This window comes from Myiozetetes cayanensis, unplaced genomic scaffold (genome assembly GCF_022539395.1).
Source record: "Myiozetetes cayanensis isolate MyiCay16 unplaced genomic scaffold, myiCay2020 scf28, whole genome shotgun sequence".
In the NCBI taxonomy this organism is placed as follows: Eukaryota; Metazoa; Chordata; class Aves; order Passeriformes; family Tyrannidae; genus Myiozetetes; species Myiozetetes cayanensis.
Window position 1 is genome coordinate 4,527,595 of NW_026087499.1, and position 15,383 is coordinate 4,542,977.

Below are 15,383 nucleotides of genomic sequence, written 5' to 3' on the forward strand. Positions count from 1 at the left end.
CTCTTATTAATTTAATAGAATATATATGTATTTTCAGTCCAAAGGTGATGACAGCAAAATGTCTGACTGAATGGAACTGCAAGTCCGGAAAATGTATCCCTGAGCACTTCTTTTTTCACAACCATCTTCCAACCTTTTCCTTACTCTATTTACTCTTTACCTTTGGGTCACTTGCCCTCTGTTTTTAATCATTTGTTTTACTCTTGTTTAGTCTCATTATTTGTTTTACTCTTAAATATGTGCCGAGGGGAGAAGAAAAACACAATTCCACCTTGATTTTCTGCTGCCTATTACAATGAGAGAGATACAAATAGGGGCTTTAATTTAACACCAGGCTAAAAGTGATGGTTCTGCTCATGCTTTGCAAAAAAATCCCCTGTGTGGGGACCGACTGTGACCATTCCCAGCTCTTCACTGGCACCTGAATGACTTCAAAATGAACAACAGGGCCATGATCTGTGCTCACAGCTGGATCCTGCCCTTCTCCTTCCCAGATCCCGAGATCCCAGGCTGTTCAAACCTCTCCAAAAGCCTTTGGCAGTGACCCCACACTCACCTGCATGGACCTGCTGGCCCCTGTGCTCCTTTCCTGCTGGGCATTGTCACGCTGGCTCTGGAAAGTCCCTCTTGGAGCCTCGGGGGTCCCCCAGCTCCCTCCTGCCTCCAGCCCTGCAGAGCCTCCCTTCCCCCCTCCCCCTGTTTGGGGATGCTCTGACTCTTCCCACTGCCCACCCTCTGCAGGGACAGGCTGTGAAAAATCTCCAGCATTGTCCCCAGATACATTTGGATTGCCAGGACTCAGGAAGGAGTGACAGGGACACACGTTTTGTTTTCATCTTGCAAAAACCACTGTTTATTGCGTTACCGTTGGGTTTAATTCTCGTGCTGTTAAAAGCGTCATTTCCCGGTTCTTTGTGATCAAAGGTGTCGTGATTATGACTTTGTTCAAACTGTTTCCCTTCTTGGTGTCTCTCTCATTCAGTTCTCCTTGGATTAGTTGTTTGCCATAACCTATAAAAAATGTAAAACAAGTGAAAAATCAGATCACGAGACCCGGGAATTTGTGAATAGTGGGTATTGCATCCAAGATGCAGGATTTAAATAACTGAAATAGGATTGCTGTTCTCAAATGTTATGTAATATTTTAAAACACTTGATATTCCAGACTTAAACAGCACGTGCTGCCTTCTAGGATGCAACTGCAACAGTCAGTGTATTGGTGAAGGCAAATTTGTGTAATCACTTCTGAAATCTACAGTAAAATCTCTATGTCTACAAACACAGCTCTAGGATACAGGGAAAATGCATTCCTACTATCAATTCTTAATTAAAAGTGACAGTAATTTGGAGAACTATTTAAGAAGAGGATACTTTTGGCTGGTTAGGGCTGAACCAACAGTGATCCAGCTGGCTGAGCAGGGGGCAGAAATCCCAGTCAGGGAGAACCTCAGCAAATCCAAGTGTCCCAGTCCTCCAGGAGCACCCAGAGCCTCACCTGCTCGATCCAGCTGTTGTAGGCAGAGACCCTGGTGAAGACAGAGGGCTTGTGGTAGTAGTTGCAGCCCAAGGAAGAGCCAAAGCTGACGATGCCGTGCACCTCCCACCTGCCATCAGCCCCTTGGCAGTTCAGTGGGCCACCAGAGTCCCCCTGGGAGGAAGGGGAACACAGTCAGTGGCAGTTGTAGTGTGAACAGCTCCTCTGTGTTTTGTTTATTTTGTTTTCCCTCCCATCAGGCCTGTTTGTGTCTGAACACCCTGAGCGGGGTGTTCTCTGCACTCACGTTGCAGCTGGAGATGATTCCATCCCCACCAGCACAGACCATGGTGGGTTTCACTGTCTTTCCCCACCAGGAAGGCTGGGAGCAGGTCTCATAATCCACCACCAGCAGAAGGCCTTGCTGCAGGTCGTCAGGAAGAGGCCCATTTGCTAGGAGGGAGCAGAAATAGAGGAGTCAGGATATCACCTGGCACTGGAGCAAGAGCAAAACTGCACTGTTTAGTTTCCCCCAGGATCTCATCCCTCCAGGTAAGACACTCCACAGGGGCTGAATTAAAGGGAAAATTGAATAATCCATTTCTTAGCTCCATTCTTTCATATAGGAAAAAAAAAAAGTCCTTAACTTACTCAGAATTTGCATTCCATTAAAAAATGTTCTCACTGTTAAAGAAATAAAGGGCTGCTCCTTGTTCAGGAGCTTGCAATTTACTTATCCCTCTAGGAATTGCCTCCTGAGCTGAGCTGAAGCCTCTGAGGTTTCCTCCTGACACTTCTGCTGAAGTCTCTGAGATTTTCCCCACTTCACATCAGTTCCCTCACGTGTCTTTTCAGACACTCAGCAGGTGTGTTGGGAACAGCAAAAGCCCCCGTCTGCACACTTAACATTTGTGCTACAGTAGCTCCTAAAAGCTCAGTAAAGGCCCCTCTGGTGCATCACCAGCCTGTCCCAAGCAAAACAAACTTGAAAGGCAGTGAAAAAATCATCTTGTGTGAGCAAAGTGGGGGCTGATATGATAAACTACCTCACCACACTGAGTCTGAGGGGATCTCCAGCACCATCGACAGCCTTTTTTGCCCATCTCAGAGGAGAAGGCGCTTCTGAAAGTTGATTTTTTTTTTCATAATCCCAGAGTTTTGGCAATGTAGAGGCACTCACTCTGCAGTCTCCCCCAGCCTGTGACGTAGCAGGCAGTGTTGGAGGCCAGGATGCTCTGGGCAGGGGGCAGACAGGCCAGCTGGATCTGGTCGCTCAAGGGGACGTGCTCGGAGAGTTTGATCAAAGCGATGTCGTACCTGCGGTCACACACACGTGTTGGAGAGTGGGGGAGGGAAAAGGGAGGGGGAAAAAGGTTTGCTAATGGATCAAGACACAACAGCAGGAATATTGAGTTATTACACAGCGCCTGGCCCATTCCAAAGAGAAGAAAGGGAGCAAGGAGGCCAGTGAATGGGCAGTAAAGATGCCTGCACTCCTAAAGCAGTGGGGAAATCCATTTCTGGATATTTCTAGAATATATCCCAGACTGGAGGGATATTTCCTGCACAACTGTCCACTTTCCTGCTGGAAAAATTGTCTTTAATAGGGTTTTTTTCCCCCTAAACCAAGCATGTGTTAGGACTCACCCCATAGGCCTGGAACTGAGGGGATTTCTCTGCTAATGCCTTACCCTGCAGCAGGTCATGGGGGTCCTCCAGCAAGAATATTAATTATCAGATATCACAGATATTAATGCCACTCATCAATAATACTGTGTCTGGGGTGTTTGTAGGAGGGCTCCAAAGAGTGTTGTATAAAGCATTTTGTTCCCTTCCACTGTACAAATGATATCATTGCACAGAACTTCTTCCCACCCAAGCATGGAGATGTAAAATGGCACCCGAAAACTCAATTAATCAATCAAAAATTAATATTGTTAATTGCTTTGTGTTCTCTTGAGTGGGGAAAAGTATCAACTGGAGGCTCAACTCTCATCTATGAGCAAGGTGTAGCAGGAGGCTCTGGGTGTTTATGCTGCCACAATTCCAGGTGGGTGGGATTCAGGCAGTTTGATTTTTGCCCTGCGCCTAAAAACTGCCAAAATTCCTGCCCCCAACTTACCCATTTGCAACGCTCTCTGAATCCCAGTCCTCATGGACAATGATCTTCTCAGGAGAAGCTGCAATGGATCCTTTCTCCTCAGCTGCCAGGTTGTACTTCCCGAGAAACACTCGGTATGTCCGAGAAGAACTGGGCAGGGAAAGGATCAACACTCAGTGAGGCAGCTGCTGCTCAGGCTGCTGCAGCTTTGCCACCTGAGAGACTCCATAAGAATATCCCTGACTGTGACCTCCCCTGAAGTGCCTGGAGCTGAGCCAGGGATTTGTTAATCACCCTTCTAGGCTTAATAATAATTTCATCTCTGAGCCATCCTGTCAGCTCCTGCTCAGGGCTTCGTTAACAAACTGAAGGTGCCTCCAGTCTTTGCAGGATTCAGCTCGTGTTCTTCAACACCATAAACAGTTTGGACTTTTTTGACAGCCATAAACAGCTTCACTAATAAACAACCATGTGACAGATATAATAGGTAGAATTTATAATAATAACATTCAGACAATCCTTCATATTTCTTATTAGGACATTTTCTACAGCAGAGTTTTCCAACAACCACATACTCCCAAAGCAAAATGGGGAAACAGTTTTGATGGTGAAAGGACACAGCTGAACCTGGTCATTTTTTTGTTATGCTGTCCCATAACATGAAGAGTTTACTGAAAATGACTGGTGCATTCAAAACACTTGTGATTATTTCTTCAGGGATTGGACTGATTAGTTAATCTGTGAATCTCACTGACATATATATTACAGAAACAGGCAACACAGGCTGGATTTTAATAGCAACTTGAAAACATCAGGATGTCTGTAATTATTTACAGAAAATGAGTATATAATACAATAACTGAATCATAATATTATTGTGAGGGGGGGTTGCCTTTTACTTCCATTTTAAGAAAATGAAAAGGTGTCATTCTTCTTCTGACTTATTGGTTATAATCAAAACGTATGATCTGAAACTCAGAGCCCTTAACTGAGGAAGGGAGAACTGGCACTGATGTGGTTTTGCTCCAGCTCTGTCTGCTCACCTGGGTGCAGCTTTAGCTCCATTTCTTACCTGATGCAGTGAGCAGCTGTCAGCACCCAGTTGGTGGCAATGAGGGTTCCTCCACAGGTGTGACGCCACTTGCCACTGGAATAGTATTGCAGGGAGGCCTGGGATGGAGGAACCCAGTGAGGCTCAGATTTTTGTCACTGATTTTTCATTCTTGCACTTTGTTCCTGCACCCAGCACACAACTTGCTGCTGGAAGATGGTGGAAGGCTTTGGAGCAACAAGCTTCCAACTCCTGGCCACAGGAAAGCTTCCCATCCTTCCAAATCATCCAAGAGCTTGAGGTTTTAAAGGTATCTTGGTTTAAATAGCCAAGCCTACTTGACTGGAAATGAAAACCTGCATAGCCAGCAAGAGGTGGGGAGTTCTCTTAAAAAGACTGGAAGCTTTGGGGTTGATCAGGATGGAATAGTCAACACCTAACTCATGGCAGGCAAGATGCATCAAAGGAAATGAAAGAGGTGATTTTGTTCAGCTGTGCTGAGTGAGGGTGGCACAGCCCCAACAGCCCCAGGGAAAGCACAGAACGACCAACCTGCCAGGGCCAGCTGTAGGGCCTTGCATTTTCCCCTCCAACAACTCTTGACACGAGAGGTGGGTAGGCAGGAACCCCGCAGCCAAAGGCTGGAAGACATACAAACCAGGATTTGTGGTTTAAAAGTAGTGTAAAATTGAAGATGTGGCACAGCCCAACCCCTGGTTACCATCATGAACTGCCTATGCTGTCTCTCTTTCTGCTTCGTTGCTCTACTTCCTCTAAGAAAGGGAAGTTGCTTCTAGATTTTAATTAACTTTTTCCTTTAGAACTAAAGCAGAAATTGGACACATACCTGCAGCTGCCAGAGTCAACACAGCAGAAAGCACTGCAAGCATGGTGCTGGTTCCTGGGTGCTGCAGGCTCCCCTCCACAAGCCCTTTTATAGGGTGTCCTTTATCTCTGGGTAAGTGGAAAACTCGTGTAATTGTGGGATAATTTTTTATATACACAAGTTGCTAAAAAATCTCTGTTTAGGTAGACCTTGGAGCCAGGCTGTATCAACAGCTTGGTTAAAAAGAATTCCAAATTAGCTGCTTATTATCTCTAGCAGCTGTTTGCATTTCCATTGCCTTGAAAGTTCATCACAAAGGTGTTCTCAGGAGGAAAAGGTGAAATGAATTTTTTTAACACTTGGTGATCTGTCAGCAGTAAGTGTCTGATATATTCAGACACTGATAAATTCAGACATGTCAGCATGGTTGGATTAGTTGATCTCTAGAGGGCCAATTCTGTGATTGCTTGAAATTTTATTTTGTTCTGATTTGGGTTTTTTTTTTTACTTTTTTTGTGAGTGAATGGCATCTGCCACTCTGTACTGGCTGAAAAGCCGTATCTTGTCTCCTTTTCCAGATCAAGTTTCCTATGCTCAGCTCACCAGACTTCTTCAATAAACCAGACTGATCACTTTGAAGTGGACCGTGTTTGGAGCCCTACAAAGAACCAGCTGTCCAGGACGATGGAGAAAACCTGGTGCAGGGGGGTGACTCAGACTTCATCCCTTTTCCTCTTTGTGAGGTCAGTGGCACAGCCCTGGGGGAGAACAGAATTCCTGCAGCATTTACTCCCCAAAGCAGGGAGACCTGGGACAGAACAGTGTGAGTTTGGCTGTGGAAAAGAGTAAAGCATTTCCACTGAGGACAAAGCAGCAAGAGCAGGCATTTACAGCCCTCCAGAGCTGCTGCCACAGGAGGAAATGTCCTAATTCTGCTCTCAGGCACAGGGTGTGACTCTTGGGGATGGTCCTGTGCAGGGCTAAGAGTTGGATTCGATGACCCTTGTGGGTCCCTTCCAATTCAATTTATTCTGTGATTCATTATTGACATTTGAGATCAGTGACTTGGTATCAACACTTACCTTTGGCTCTTTCCTCCTTTTTATCTTCTGCTCCAGCAATTTTCCCATCCTCTCTCACATTTCCATCCACCAACCAACCCTTGAAAAACTGTTGCTGGTTATTTAAAACCCAAACATCTCCAGCCCACAAGCCGGGTCACACCTAGGGAGCAAAGTTCCCAGAATGGAAACGAATCTCACAAACACAGACCAAACCAGGGGCTCGAAAATCCTGAAATAAATGTGTTGTTTAACAGCAGGATTACCAAGCAGCAGAATCCCTGATTTCCACGGCTTCCATGGAGCACTGCTTGGGGTGAAGGATGCCTGGAGCACACATGTGGAAGGCAGAAGGACAGAATGCTTAGCTGTTTTGTCTGCCTCTCAAGAATGTATTTTCCTACCCAGACAATAGCCCTGAAAAAAAGCCACATTCTGAATTGCAAATTGGATCAACCAAAGCCTGTTCTGGCATCTTGTATTTATTATCTGACAAAAGCAGAAACCAGGATTAACTGGGTGCAGAATGGAGATTCTAATTTTTTTTTCCCCATTAATTAGTTGGCTCTCTTCTTAGAAGTGTCTGAATTTACAAGCTAAACAACATTTTATGATGCTGTTTAACTTCCATGCCACCATCATCTTCACTGAATTACAACTAAAAGTATAAATTTTGGATGGTCAATTGCTATTTAAATTTTCCTGGTTTGTTGTGTGCTTGTAAACATGGAATTTTGCTTAGTTCTTTAAGCATTTCTGTTCACAAATATAACCTTCTGCTCTCTTGTATGCTGTAAATGGAAAAACCCATGTTCTTTTTCCCTCTGTGAGGGAATTCTGAATCAGTTCTTTTGTTATGGGGGGGGAGCACTCATAAGAATCATAACGTATTTAATGTAAAACACACTCAAAACTGTTTTGTTTTTTTTTTGTTCCATCATGTTTTATGTAATGATTGCTTATCCATCTTTCCCAGGCCTAGTCTAAATAGTCTTTCTTGGACTGCATGGCCATCACACTGCTGGCAGTCCTGCCAGGGAACATCAAAAGGCTCAGCCCCCTGCTGATACCACAGGGGCTGGGAAACAGCACCCTGGAAACTCTTTATCATCTTCGTGCCAGATGTTCCACAGAGGCTGAGCAGCTCCTGCAACTGCAGGAGGAAAGAGCAGGAGCTTCTGGTATGTTCTGTTAGAGCAGAACAGCAAATATCTCCCTCCAGACACAATGTACATGTGTACAATTTATCACGGACTCTGCTGCCTCCCTGTCTTTATTCCCTTGCAGGGCAGTTATACCGAGCAGGGAAATGGAACCCTGTGTGGTTCTGGCTCTACTTGTGCCTTCCAAATTCCTCTTTCCAGCTTAGATCCATTTCTGTGTTATTTCCCACACTGTATTCTCTCACAATCCAAGCAGTTTTGCAGTCAATACTGGATACAGATGGAACAAAAGGCTCTGCTTGTTTAACTGGGTGGGGAGCAAGGACAGGAGAGAACAGAGATAAAACCAACAGGAAACTCAACCACACTTCAGCAATCAGATTAGACTGAAAGATATTTATTTAGAAACAACAGCTTTGGTATTTTAAAACCAAACAACCTTTAAATCACTAGAAAGTGGGATGTCTTCCCCCTCCCCTAGCCAAAACAAATCAATGCATAAAGTCTCAGTAGGCTTAGAGTAGGAAACCTGCAGATCAGCATTTCCAAGGGTAAATCCAGGAAACAATTTCAGCACATTGATTTTGCACTCTACAGTCATGAAGGCTGAAAAACCTGTTACCAGGACTTAGATATCTACAGATCAATGGACTGTTACTGAAGTGGAGGCAAAATTATCAACATCCTCCCCCACCCCCAAGCAATAAATTAAAAAATGTATACCAGAAAGGAAGTTACACTAAGGTTTTCTAGTTAACTCTCTGAAGGGAATCATCATTCTTTATTCTCCTGTAGAATTAAAAAAAAAAAAAAGAAAAACAAAACAAAACCAAATCAAAATATCAAAGAACTTAGTATATCTTCAAGTATTTTCACCAAATGGATTACTCTTAGGGAACTGAACAGCTTACAAGGAAAAGGAAACATCTGTTAACATGAACTTCTGGCATAAACTCTTCAATCACCACACCTTCCAAGTCTCAGATTCCTGTCATAGCAAGGCACAAAAAGATTGTTGCTTTCAAAAGGTCCTTGGTTCTCAGCTGCAAAATTGTCAGATGTCTTGTGCAAACAGAGGCTGAAAGCAGGACTAAGTTCACTTGGACACGGGGATGTTCCCATTCAACTCACGGAACAGGGGGTTATTCCACCATCCACCTCACTGCTGCAGAGGCTCTGAGCTTCAGCTGGCTCCCACTTCTGCCCTGGCTCTGGAATCAAGTTGTGCATCACCTTCCTGTTCAGCAGGTCCACCCAAGACGAGGCAGCGGAGTTTGCTGTCGCTCCAGGCTCTGCAGTGTCCAGGCCGGGGGGTGGCTCAGCCCTGGGCTGGGGCTGTGAAGCTTCTGGGCATTTCAGTGAGCAGAGTCGGGGACAGTCACCTGCAGCAACGGTCAACAGGTCACTTGGGAACAGGCAGAAGGCAAAGTCTTGGAGATGACAAAGGCAACCAGAGAGACAAACAGTGAGAGAAGGACATAATTACATAATTCCAGGGACACGTTCCAGGTGTGTGCACAACTGACACCACCTCCCAACCCCTTCCTCCTTTTGCACTGAGGTTGGGATCATGATCAGAGGTTTGTGACTGCAGTTGTGTGACACACACATCTATCCCAACTCTTCCTAGGTTAGTTTGTCCAGCCACAAGTACCTCCCACTCCTTCCTTCATTGGATGGTGGGTATTCAGACCACAACAAAGCCAGGGAGCTGACAGGGAAATTTCCAGCTCTCCTTAAACACCCCTTACATACCAACTGCGCAGTTTAGTTCAGTACCTTCTGTCCAGCCTTAGCTATCAAAAACTGAATTTGTTTTTACCATTTGGAATAACAGGGCAATCTAAAGCTAGAACTTCTCTTCTGACAGATCTACTTAACTACTTCCTTTTAATTTCTTTTTTTTTTTTTTTTTTTAAAGCACAAGCTACATTTAACTCTGTTCAGCCCTTAGGAGGGGAAGCCTCTGACCACCACAGGGAGCTCACACAGCAAATCCAGTCTGGTCTTGCATTTCTACTCTGTATCAACACATAGCCAGAAAGTCCCAGTACTAAGAGCAGAACTCACCTTCTATTCTCTAGTTTTTACTAGCAACTAAGTTTCCTAAGGCAACTCTAACCAAGAATTATAAATTCTTTACGCCCAAATGAGATGCAGTAGAGCTTGAGGCTGTGCCTCCAACTCACAGTAAAAAGCACTCAGTACTTTCCTTTATTTTGTCTGAATGGGAGAAACACCAACTCAGCACCTCCCCCAAACAAAGGTGGTAAATGTGGTTTGATGGAGGACTGCACAGTGCCTGGAAAGCCACGAAAATGGACCAGGAGTCCCAAAAGCCAGAAAGCCAACCTGCATTTGGGTGTTGCTGTGTGACATGTCACCCATTCAGACCCGGTGTGACATCTCCACACAGCACTTCAGACAAGCACAGCAGCTCCCACAAGCTTTCTGGTATTGCAGAACAGGAAACATCATCTCCTGACATTCCTGGCTTAGAAACAAGCAATGATGCATGGGAAAAGGACAGAAAGCTGTGTCTGCCTCCACCTGCAGCCTTATAAATGTCTCAGGACAGATGTTTGTGAGCCCTGCTGCTCCAATCCCTGCCCTAATCCTCCCCCTTGCAAGAAGAGGTCACAGGTTGCTTGCTGCAAGAGAGACTGAAAATCCTCACGGTCCAAGACAGACCCTGCCCAGGCACAGCTGACAGAACACCAGGCTGACAACACTCAGTGGACAGCAGCCAAAAGCAGCAGCCTTATACCTTACTCCTGAAGAGAGGCTTGGCTCCAGGCCCACAATATTCGTTGTAGATGAGTTTGAACAGAAACAAGTGAAACAAAGTGATTAAGGAGGCCACACTGAACCAGAAGAGGAAGGGCAAGCCCGGGTATTGCTTGGCCATGTGCTCCTCGTGAGCCAGGATAGCTTTTAGGTGGAGTGTGTGTCTCAGGTCCTGCAGGTGGACCAGGTCTGTGGATATGTAGAGCAGGGGCGTGATGGGCTGGGTGACCATGATGGGGAAGGTGTGACCCCGCGCCTCCGAGGTGAGCTCCACGGGCTCGTTCATGCAGCCCGCCTCGCAGGCGTACAGCCTCACTGGCTTCTCCTGCAGCTTCACCGACACGTGCAGGAAGGGCTTCCCCTCGGCGTCCAGCAGCACGGCCAGGTTGATCAGGTCCTTGTTGTAACGGATGCCCCGCAAGGAGTAGCTGTTGTGAAGCACGTCGGGGTCGGCCTGGAACTGCAGGTGGTTCTCGGTGAACTGCAGCCCCCCGAAGCTCAGCACCATGCCCTGCATGAGCCCGTGCACTCCGGCTGCCAGCAGGCCCTTGCAGCCCCGCTTCTGGAGGGTGAGCTTCCACAGGTCTGAGAGCTGCAGGATCTGGGGGACGCTGGTGAGCCTGGCTGGCCACAGGTTCTGGGCGTGCATGGTGGCGTGGCCGCTGAAGCAGTGGTCGGCGTAGTTCAGGCTGCCCTCCATCCTCTCCCTGTCCTCAGCACTGAGCAGGGGGTCCAGCAGGGGGGCTGGCACGGTGGACAGCACGTAGTAGAGGGTCATGTTGACAGTCTCGCTGGATGGGGTGTGAGCATCTGTGATCTTCCTCATTTCAATCCCTGGAACAAAAGGAAAACAAGGCATTAACCGGGAGGAAAGGAAGACCAAATTGTTTATGACATCTACTAAACCTTTGTCCACAAAGTGAAATGCTTCCTTGTATTTGTCTAAGAAGAACAAATCACTCTCTCTGCTACTTGGAGTTGGAAAGCCAAGCTACTCTCACACACAGATGTCACCGTGACTCTGCAAGAATGGCCTGTCAAAGGAACATCTCTTTCCACGGGCTGTAAAATAGCAAGTTCTGCATTACTTGAGCAGCAAGGCCATTAAAATCTTACAAAAAACCACCTTTGAAATCTTAGGAAAAACCATCTTTGTCCTGTTAAGGACTGTCCTTAACTCCCATGCAGAAATCTGTCTTTTTACTGTCACTAAAGGTCAGCTCTATTTCCAGCTGACAAATCAGTGAAGCTCCTGAAGCCATGCAAGGCAGCACACCCAGAGCTATGATCAGAAATGTTCTTCCATCGCTTCCTTAGCGCAGTCAGGTGTCCTCCACTTGATAAAGCATGCTGGATTCCAAACTGTTTCACTGTCCCACAACCCCTGAGGAAGAAGCCCCTGGAGCCCTTACAGCAACCTGAGCTTTCAGCTGCTCTCTAAACCAACCCCGTGGAAGCCGAGCCATCACCTTCCTCACCTGAAATGAACAGGTCAGACCAGGTCTGCTGGTGCTCCTGGAAAAGATCTTCCACCCCCATCTGCATCACCTCCAGCATCTCTTTCCTGGCCGCCTCCCTCAGCCTGCCGAGGGTCTCCTCCAGCCGGGCGGGCTCGGTGGGCTCCGAGGTGTGCACCACGGACAGCACCGTCTCGTCGAAGTGCGACTTGGGCGCGACCTGCAGGCGGCTCGCGAGCTTCTGGGCCGCCACCACCACCAGCACCGCCTTGTTTCCGCCGGGCAGCGCCAGGCGGCCCGAGGAGAGCACGAACTGCCGCTCCCCCGCCTTCTCCAGGCTGCTGGAGAACCGCCCGCCGGGCGCGGGGGGCGAGGAGGCGGCCTCGAAGGCGACCACCCTGTCGGTGGGGTTGGCGATGCGGAGGCGCTGCAGGTAGAGGTGCGGGCGGCCCCGGTGTGCCACCACGTCCTCCCGCACCGTCACGCAGTCCCCGGGCCCGGAGCCCGGCCCGACGTGAACGCACCGCACGGCCCGCACCGCCCCGTCCCGCAGCGCCGCCAGCGCCGCCCGCGCCTCGCCGCGCCCGCCCGGCACCCGCAGCCGAACCAGCGCCGGGTACTCGGTGGCGAGCGCCGGGCCCGCCGCGGCCCCCGCCGGCCTCACCCACAGCCGCCCCGCCGCCACATCGAGCAGCAGCCACCCGTTACCCGCCAGCGCCGGCCCCGCCGTGCCCTCGCCCCCCGCCGCGTCCCCGGGCAGCGGCAGCGCATCCCCGCGCTGGGTCTGAGCCCGCCAGGCGCCCTCGGCCGCCCGCAGGCACAGCGCGGCCGCCCCGCCCGGCTCGGCCCCGCGCCCCGCGCCCCGCGCCCGCCCCGCCAGCAGGTACCAGTAGGCGACCAGCAGCACCGCCAGCAGCAGCAGCAGGCGCCGCGCCCAGCTGCTGGAGAGCAGCCCCGGCAGCCCCTTGAGGCGCTGCTGCAGCCACATGGGGAGCCCCGGCGGGGAGCGCCGGCCCCGCCGCACCGGGCCTAGGCCGCCATCACCGCCACCACCGCGCTTGGCGGCGCTTTCGCGGCGCTTTTGCGACGGCCGCGCTGCACCGCCCACTCGGGGAGGGCGGGGAGGGAGAGGGAGCCGGGCCGGCCCCGCCGGGACCCCCCGAACACCGGGACCGGGACCCTCCCCCCCGACACCGGGACAGTCCCCCCGGCACCGGGACAGTCCCCCCGATACCGGGACCCCCCCCGACACCGGGACAATCCCCCCGATACCGGGACCCCCCGGCACCGGGAACCCCCCGACACCAACCCCTCCTGGCACCCGGACCCCTCCCCGGCTCCGGGACAATCCCCCCTCCCGGCCCTGAGCCCTCCTGGCTCCCGGACCCCCTCCCAGCACTGGGACCCCCCCGGCTCCTGGAGCCCCTCGGCACCGGGAACCCTTCCCGGCTCCGGGTGTCCCCCGATCCCGGATTTCCCCCGCCTGCCCCGCTCCCGGTGCGATATCCGCGGGTGTCCTCGGGCAGCTCCAGCCCAGGGTTTGATGTTCTGTGCTCTGTCTCCGCCCGGGTCACTGCACCGATGGAAAAGGCCTGGAGGGGATTTCCGTCATTCCAGTGTCATTCACTGCCGTTACCGCGGCAGAGACCGTGCGGGAAAGCGAGTCATGTTCTGTCACACCCCGCAGTAAATAGAGGAACGAACTTTGCGATGTGACTGAGATGAGCACGGGAAAGCTTTTTCATCCCGCGCAGCGCTCCGGAGGCACAAGAAGACACGCAGTTTCGAGCAAGTCAGACAAACGCTGTGACTTAAAAGTGTGAAATTCCCGACCGGGTCGAGCCAGTGAACCAGCTCGGTGAAGGGAACGGAGGAGACACTTTCTTCATTTATTCCTGCAAATGAGTATTTTAATGAATGTTTGAATGAATGGAAATGAATATTCCCGCAAAATCCTGTTTGATTTTGGGAGGGGCACTGGAATCCCAAAAGGGTGGGTGAGAGGTTTCGGTGGGGCTGGTGCTGCCTCAGAAGCCCCGCTGTGTTTTGAGGCTGCACAAAAAAAAAAGCGGAGCTCTGAGCCTTCCAGTTTTTGGGAAGTTGCTGCTCCGCCTGGAGCACGTGTTGCACGTACTCATGGAACATCTGCACTGGCAGCTGGCTCTGCTTAAAAAGACAGGCACCGACTGCAGCCCGAGAGCACAGAGCAGTGCAAACACAGAGGGGGGAAACGAAATGTGCTCGCTGAGCTGGCAGAGCTGCAGAATGCAAACAGAGCTGTCACACACAGCGACAGGCTGGGCACAGCGGCACAAACAATGAGGCATTCATGATTTCCAGTGTGCAAAACCGCTTTCATTTCAGCCTGGAGAGATTTAACTTCTTCAAAATGAGAGACTTGCAGTTTTGAAACCCTGTCTTGAGTCCCAGCTCTCAGTCTGAGGTCTGAAGGGGACGTACTGAACATCTTTGCTGTGGGTCCTGGCTTAAAGTGTTGAAGCTGCTACAGATTTATCAGGGCCTGCAAAGTACTGAAGAAATCTAAAGTGAAAGTCTGTTTTCTTAATATTTTTCTTTTTTTAAAAATTAATTATTTATTTTTATTTAGGGAAAAAGAAGTTTCCTGAAATCACTGTTTCAGAGAGAACTAATATTTCCTTGGGTTGTTGCACTGTAGCACATCACTTGAGCATGAGGACCATTCTGTTTGCCTGGTAATTATGAGAGAATTACTACTTTGGGGAGAGGGAATGGAAGGAAAAGTGCTTTGAACATACCCAAGAATATTCCCAGCGAACAAATAGTAGTGGGAGTTCTTTGGGATGATGCTGTTATGAAGCACAGAGAATATTCATTAGCTACAGTCTGGCCTTTCTGGTGTGCTTTATTTTTTCTCCTCTAAGAACATACCTTCTTGGTTTTGTTTGAAAATCCAGATCCTGTGATATCTGTGATTTCTGTTAATTTAAAGAGCTGGTTTGCTGACAGGCCTCATGTAAGGTCTGTGTCAGTGGTAGATCCTCAGGCTCTAAAGCATTTTCCTACATCTCCTACACTCACTGCACTGTAAAAGTGACCCTAAAGCAAATGTTTGTTAAAAAAGTGTAGTTTTATAAAACAGGATTATTTGCCTGTTCTTAAGTTGAGGCAGAATGAACTAGAGAAAGATGCCTAGATAAGTTATCAGGGCTAGAGCAAGAAAACACAGCACAAGGCCACAGAGATAGATAGAAGACTTAAAGACCTGTGTACGGCCAGAGAAAACCAGTCAGTGGAGGGAACAAAACCACTGCAGGTCTTGTGTTCACCAAGGAAAAATGGGAGGCAACAGGTGGGAAAAAGGCGGGAAGATGATATTTAATAAGGCTTCCAGTTTCCAGAGATGTGCTTAACGTTACAATCGATTCATGGTTTGGTTTTCCCACATAAATGCCCGTGTCAGCCAGCTGCAGCCCAGCACCAG

General features: G+C 49.2%; 2 protein-coding genes across 2 annotated transcripts; both read right to left on the bottom strand.

Annotated features, from left to right (window-relative positions):
- Positions 1 to 993: 993 nt before the first annotated feature.
- On the bottom strand, positions 994 to 5,516 carry LOC126643759 (chymotrypsin-like elastase family member 2A). The gene is made up of 8 exons (XM_050322375.1): positions 5,474 to 5,516; positions 5,179 to 5,267; positions 4,648 to 4,745; positions 3,597 to 3,725; positions 2,655 to 2,791; positions 1,782 to 1,927; positions 1,496 to 1,648; positions 994 to 1,011 (listed from the first exon to the last, which is right to left on the bottom strand). Exons 1-8 carry the CDS (start codon positions 5,514 to 5,516, stop codon positions 994 to 996), a joined length of 813 nt encoding a protein of 270 aa, XP_050178332.1.
- A 2,536-nt stretch (positions 5,517 to 8,052) lies between these two features.
- On the bottom strand, positions 8,053 to 12,943 carry KIAA2013 (KIAA2013 ortholog). The gene is made up of 3 exons (XM_050322390.1): positions 11,942 to 12,943; positions 10,444 to 11,297; positions 8,053 to 9,058 (listed from the first exon to the last, which is right to left on the bottom strand). Exons 1-3 carry the CDS (start codon positions 12,906 to 12,908, stop codon positions 9,032 to 9,034), a joined length of 1,848 nt encoding a protein of 615 aa, XP_050178347.1. The 5' UTR covers positions 12,909 to 12,943; the 3' UTR covers positions 8,053 to 9,031.
- Between the last annotated feature and the right edge of the window lie 2,440 nt (positions 12,944 to 15,383).

Coding starts and splice junctions, on each gene's coding strand:
- KIAA2013 (XM_050322390.1), bottom strand. CDS start 12,908: ATGTGGCTGCAGCAGCGCCTCAAGGGGCTGCCGGGGCTGCTCTCCAGC. Junction 11,298..11,941: donor GTCTGACCTGTTCATTTCAG/GTGAGGAAGGTG, acceptor CTTTTGTTCCAG/GGATTGAAATGAGGAAGATC. Junction 9,059..10,443: donor AGCCTCTCTTCAGGAGTAAG/GTATAAGGCTGC, acceptor CCGTTGCTGCAG/GTGACTGTCCCCGACTCTGC.
- LOC126643759 (XM_050322375.1), bottom strand. CDS start 5,516: ATGCTTGCAGTGCTTTCTGCTGTGTTGACTCTGGCAGCTGCAG. Junction 2,792..3,596: donor TCAGAGAGCGTTGCAAATGG/GTAAGTTGGGGG, acceptor GTGTGACCGCAG/GTACGACATCGCTTTGATCA. Junction 1,928..2,654: donor AGGCTGGGGGAGACTGCAGA/GTGAGTGCCTCT, acceptor GCTCCCTCCTAG/CAAATGGGCCTCTTCCTGAC.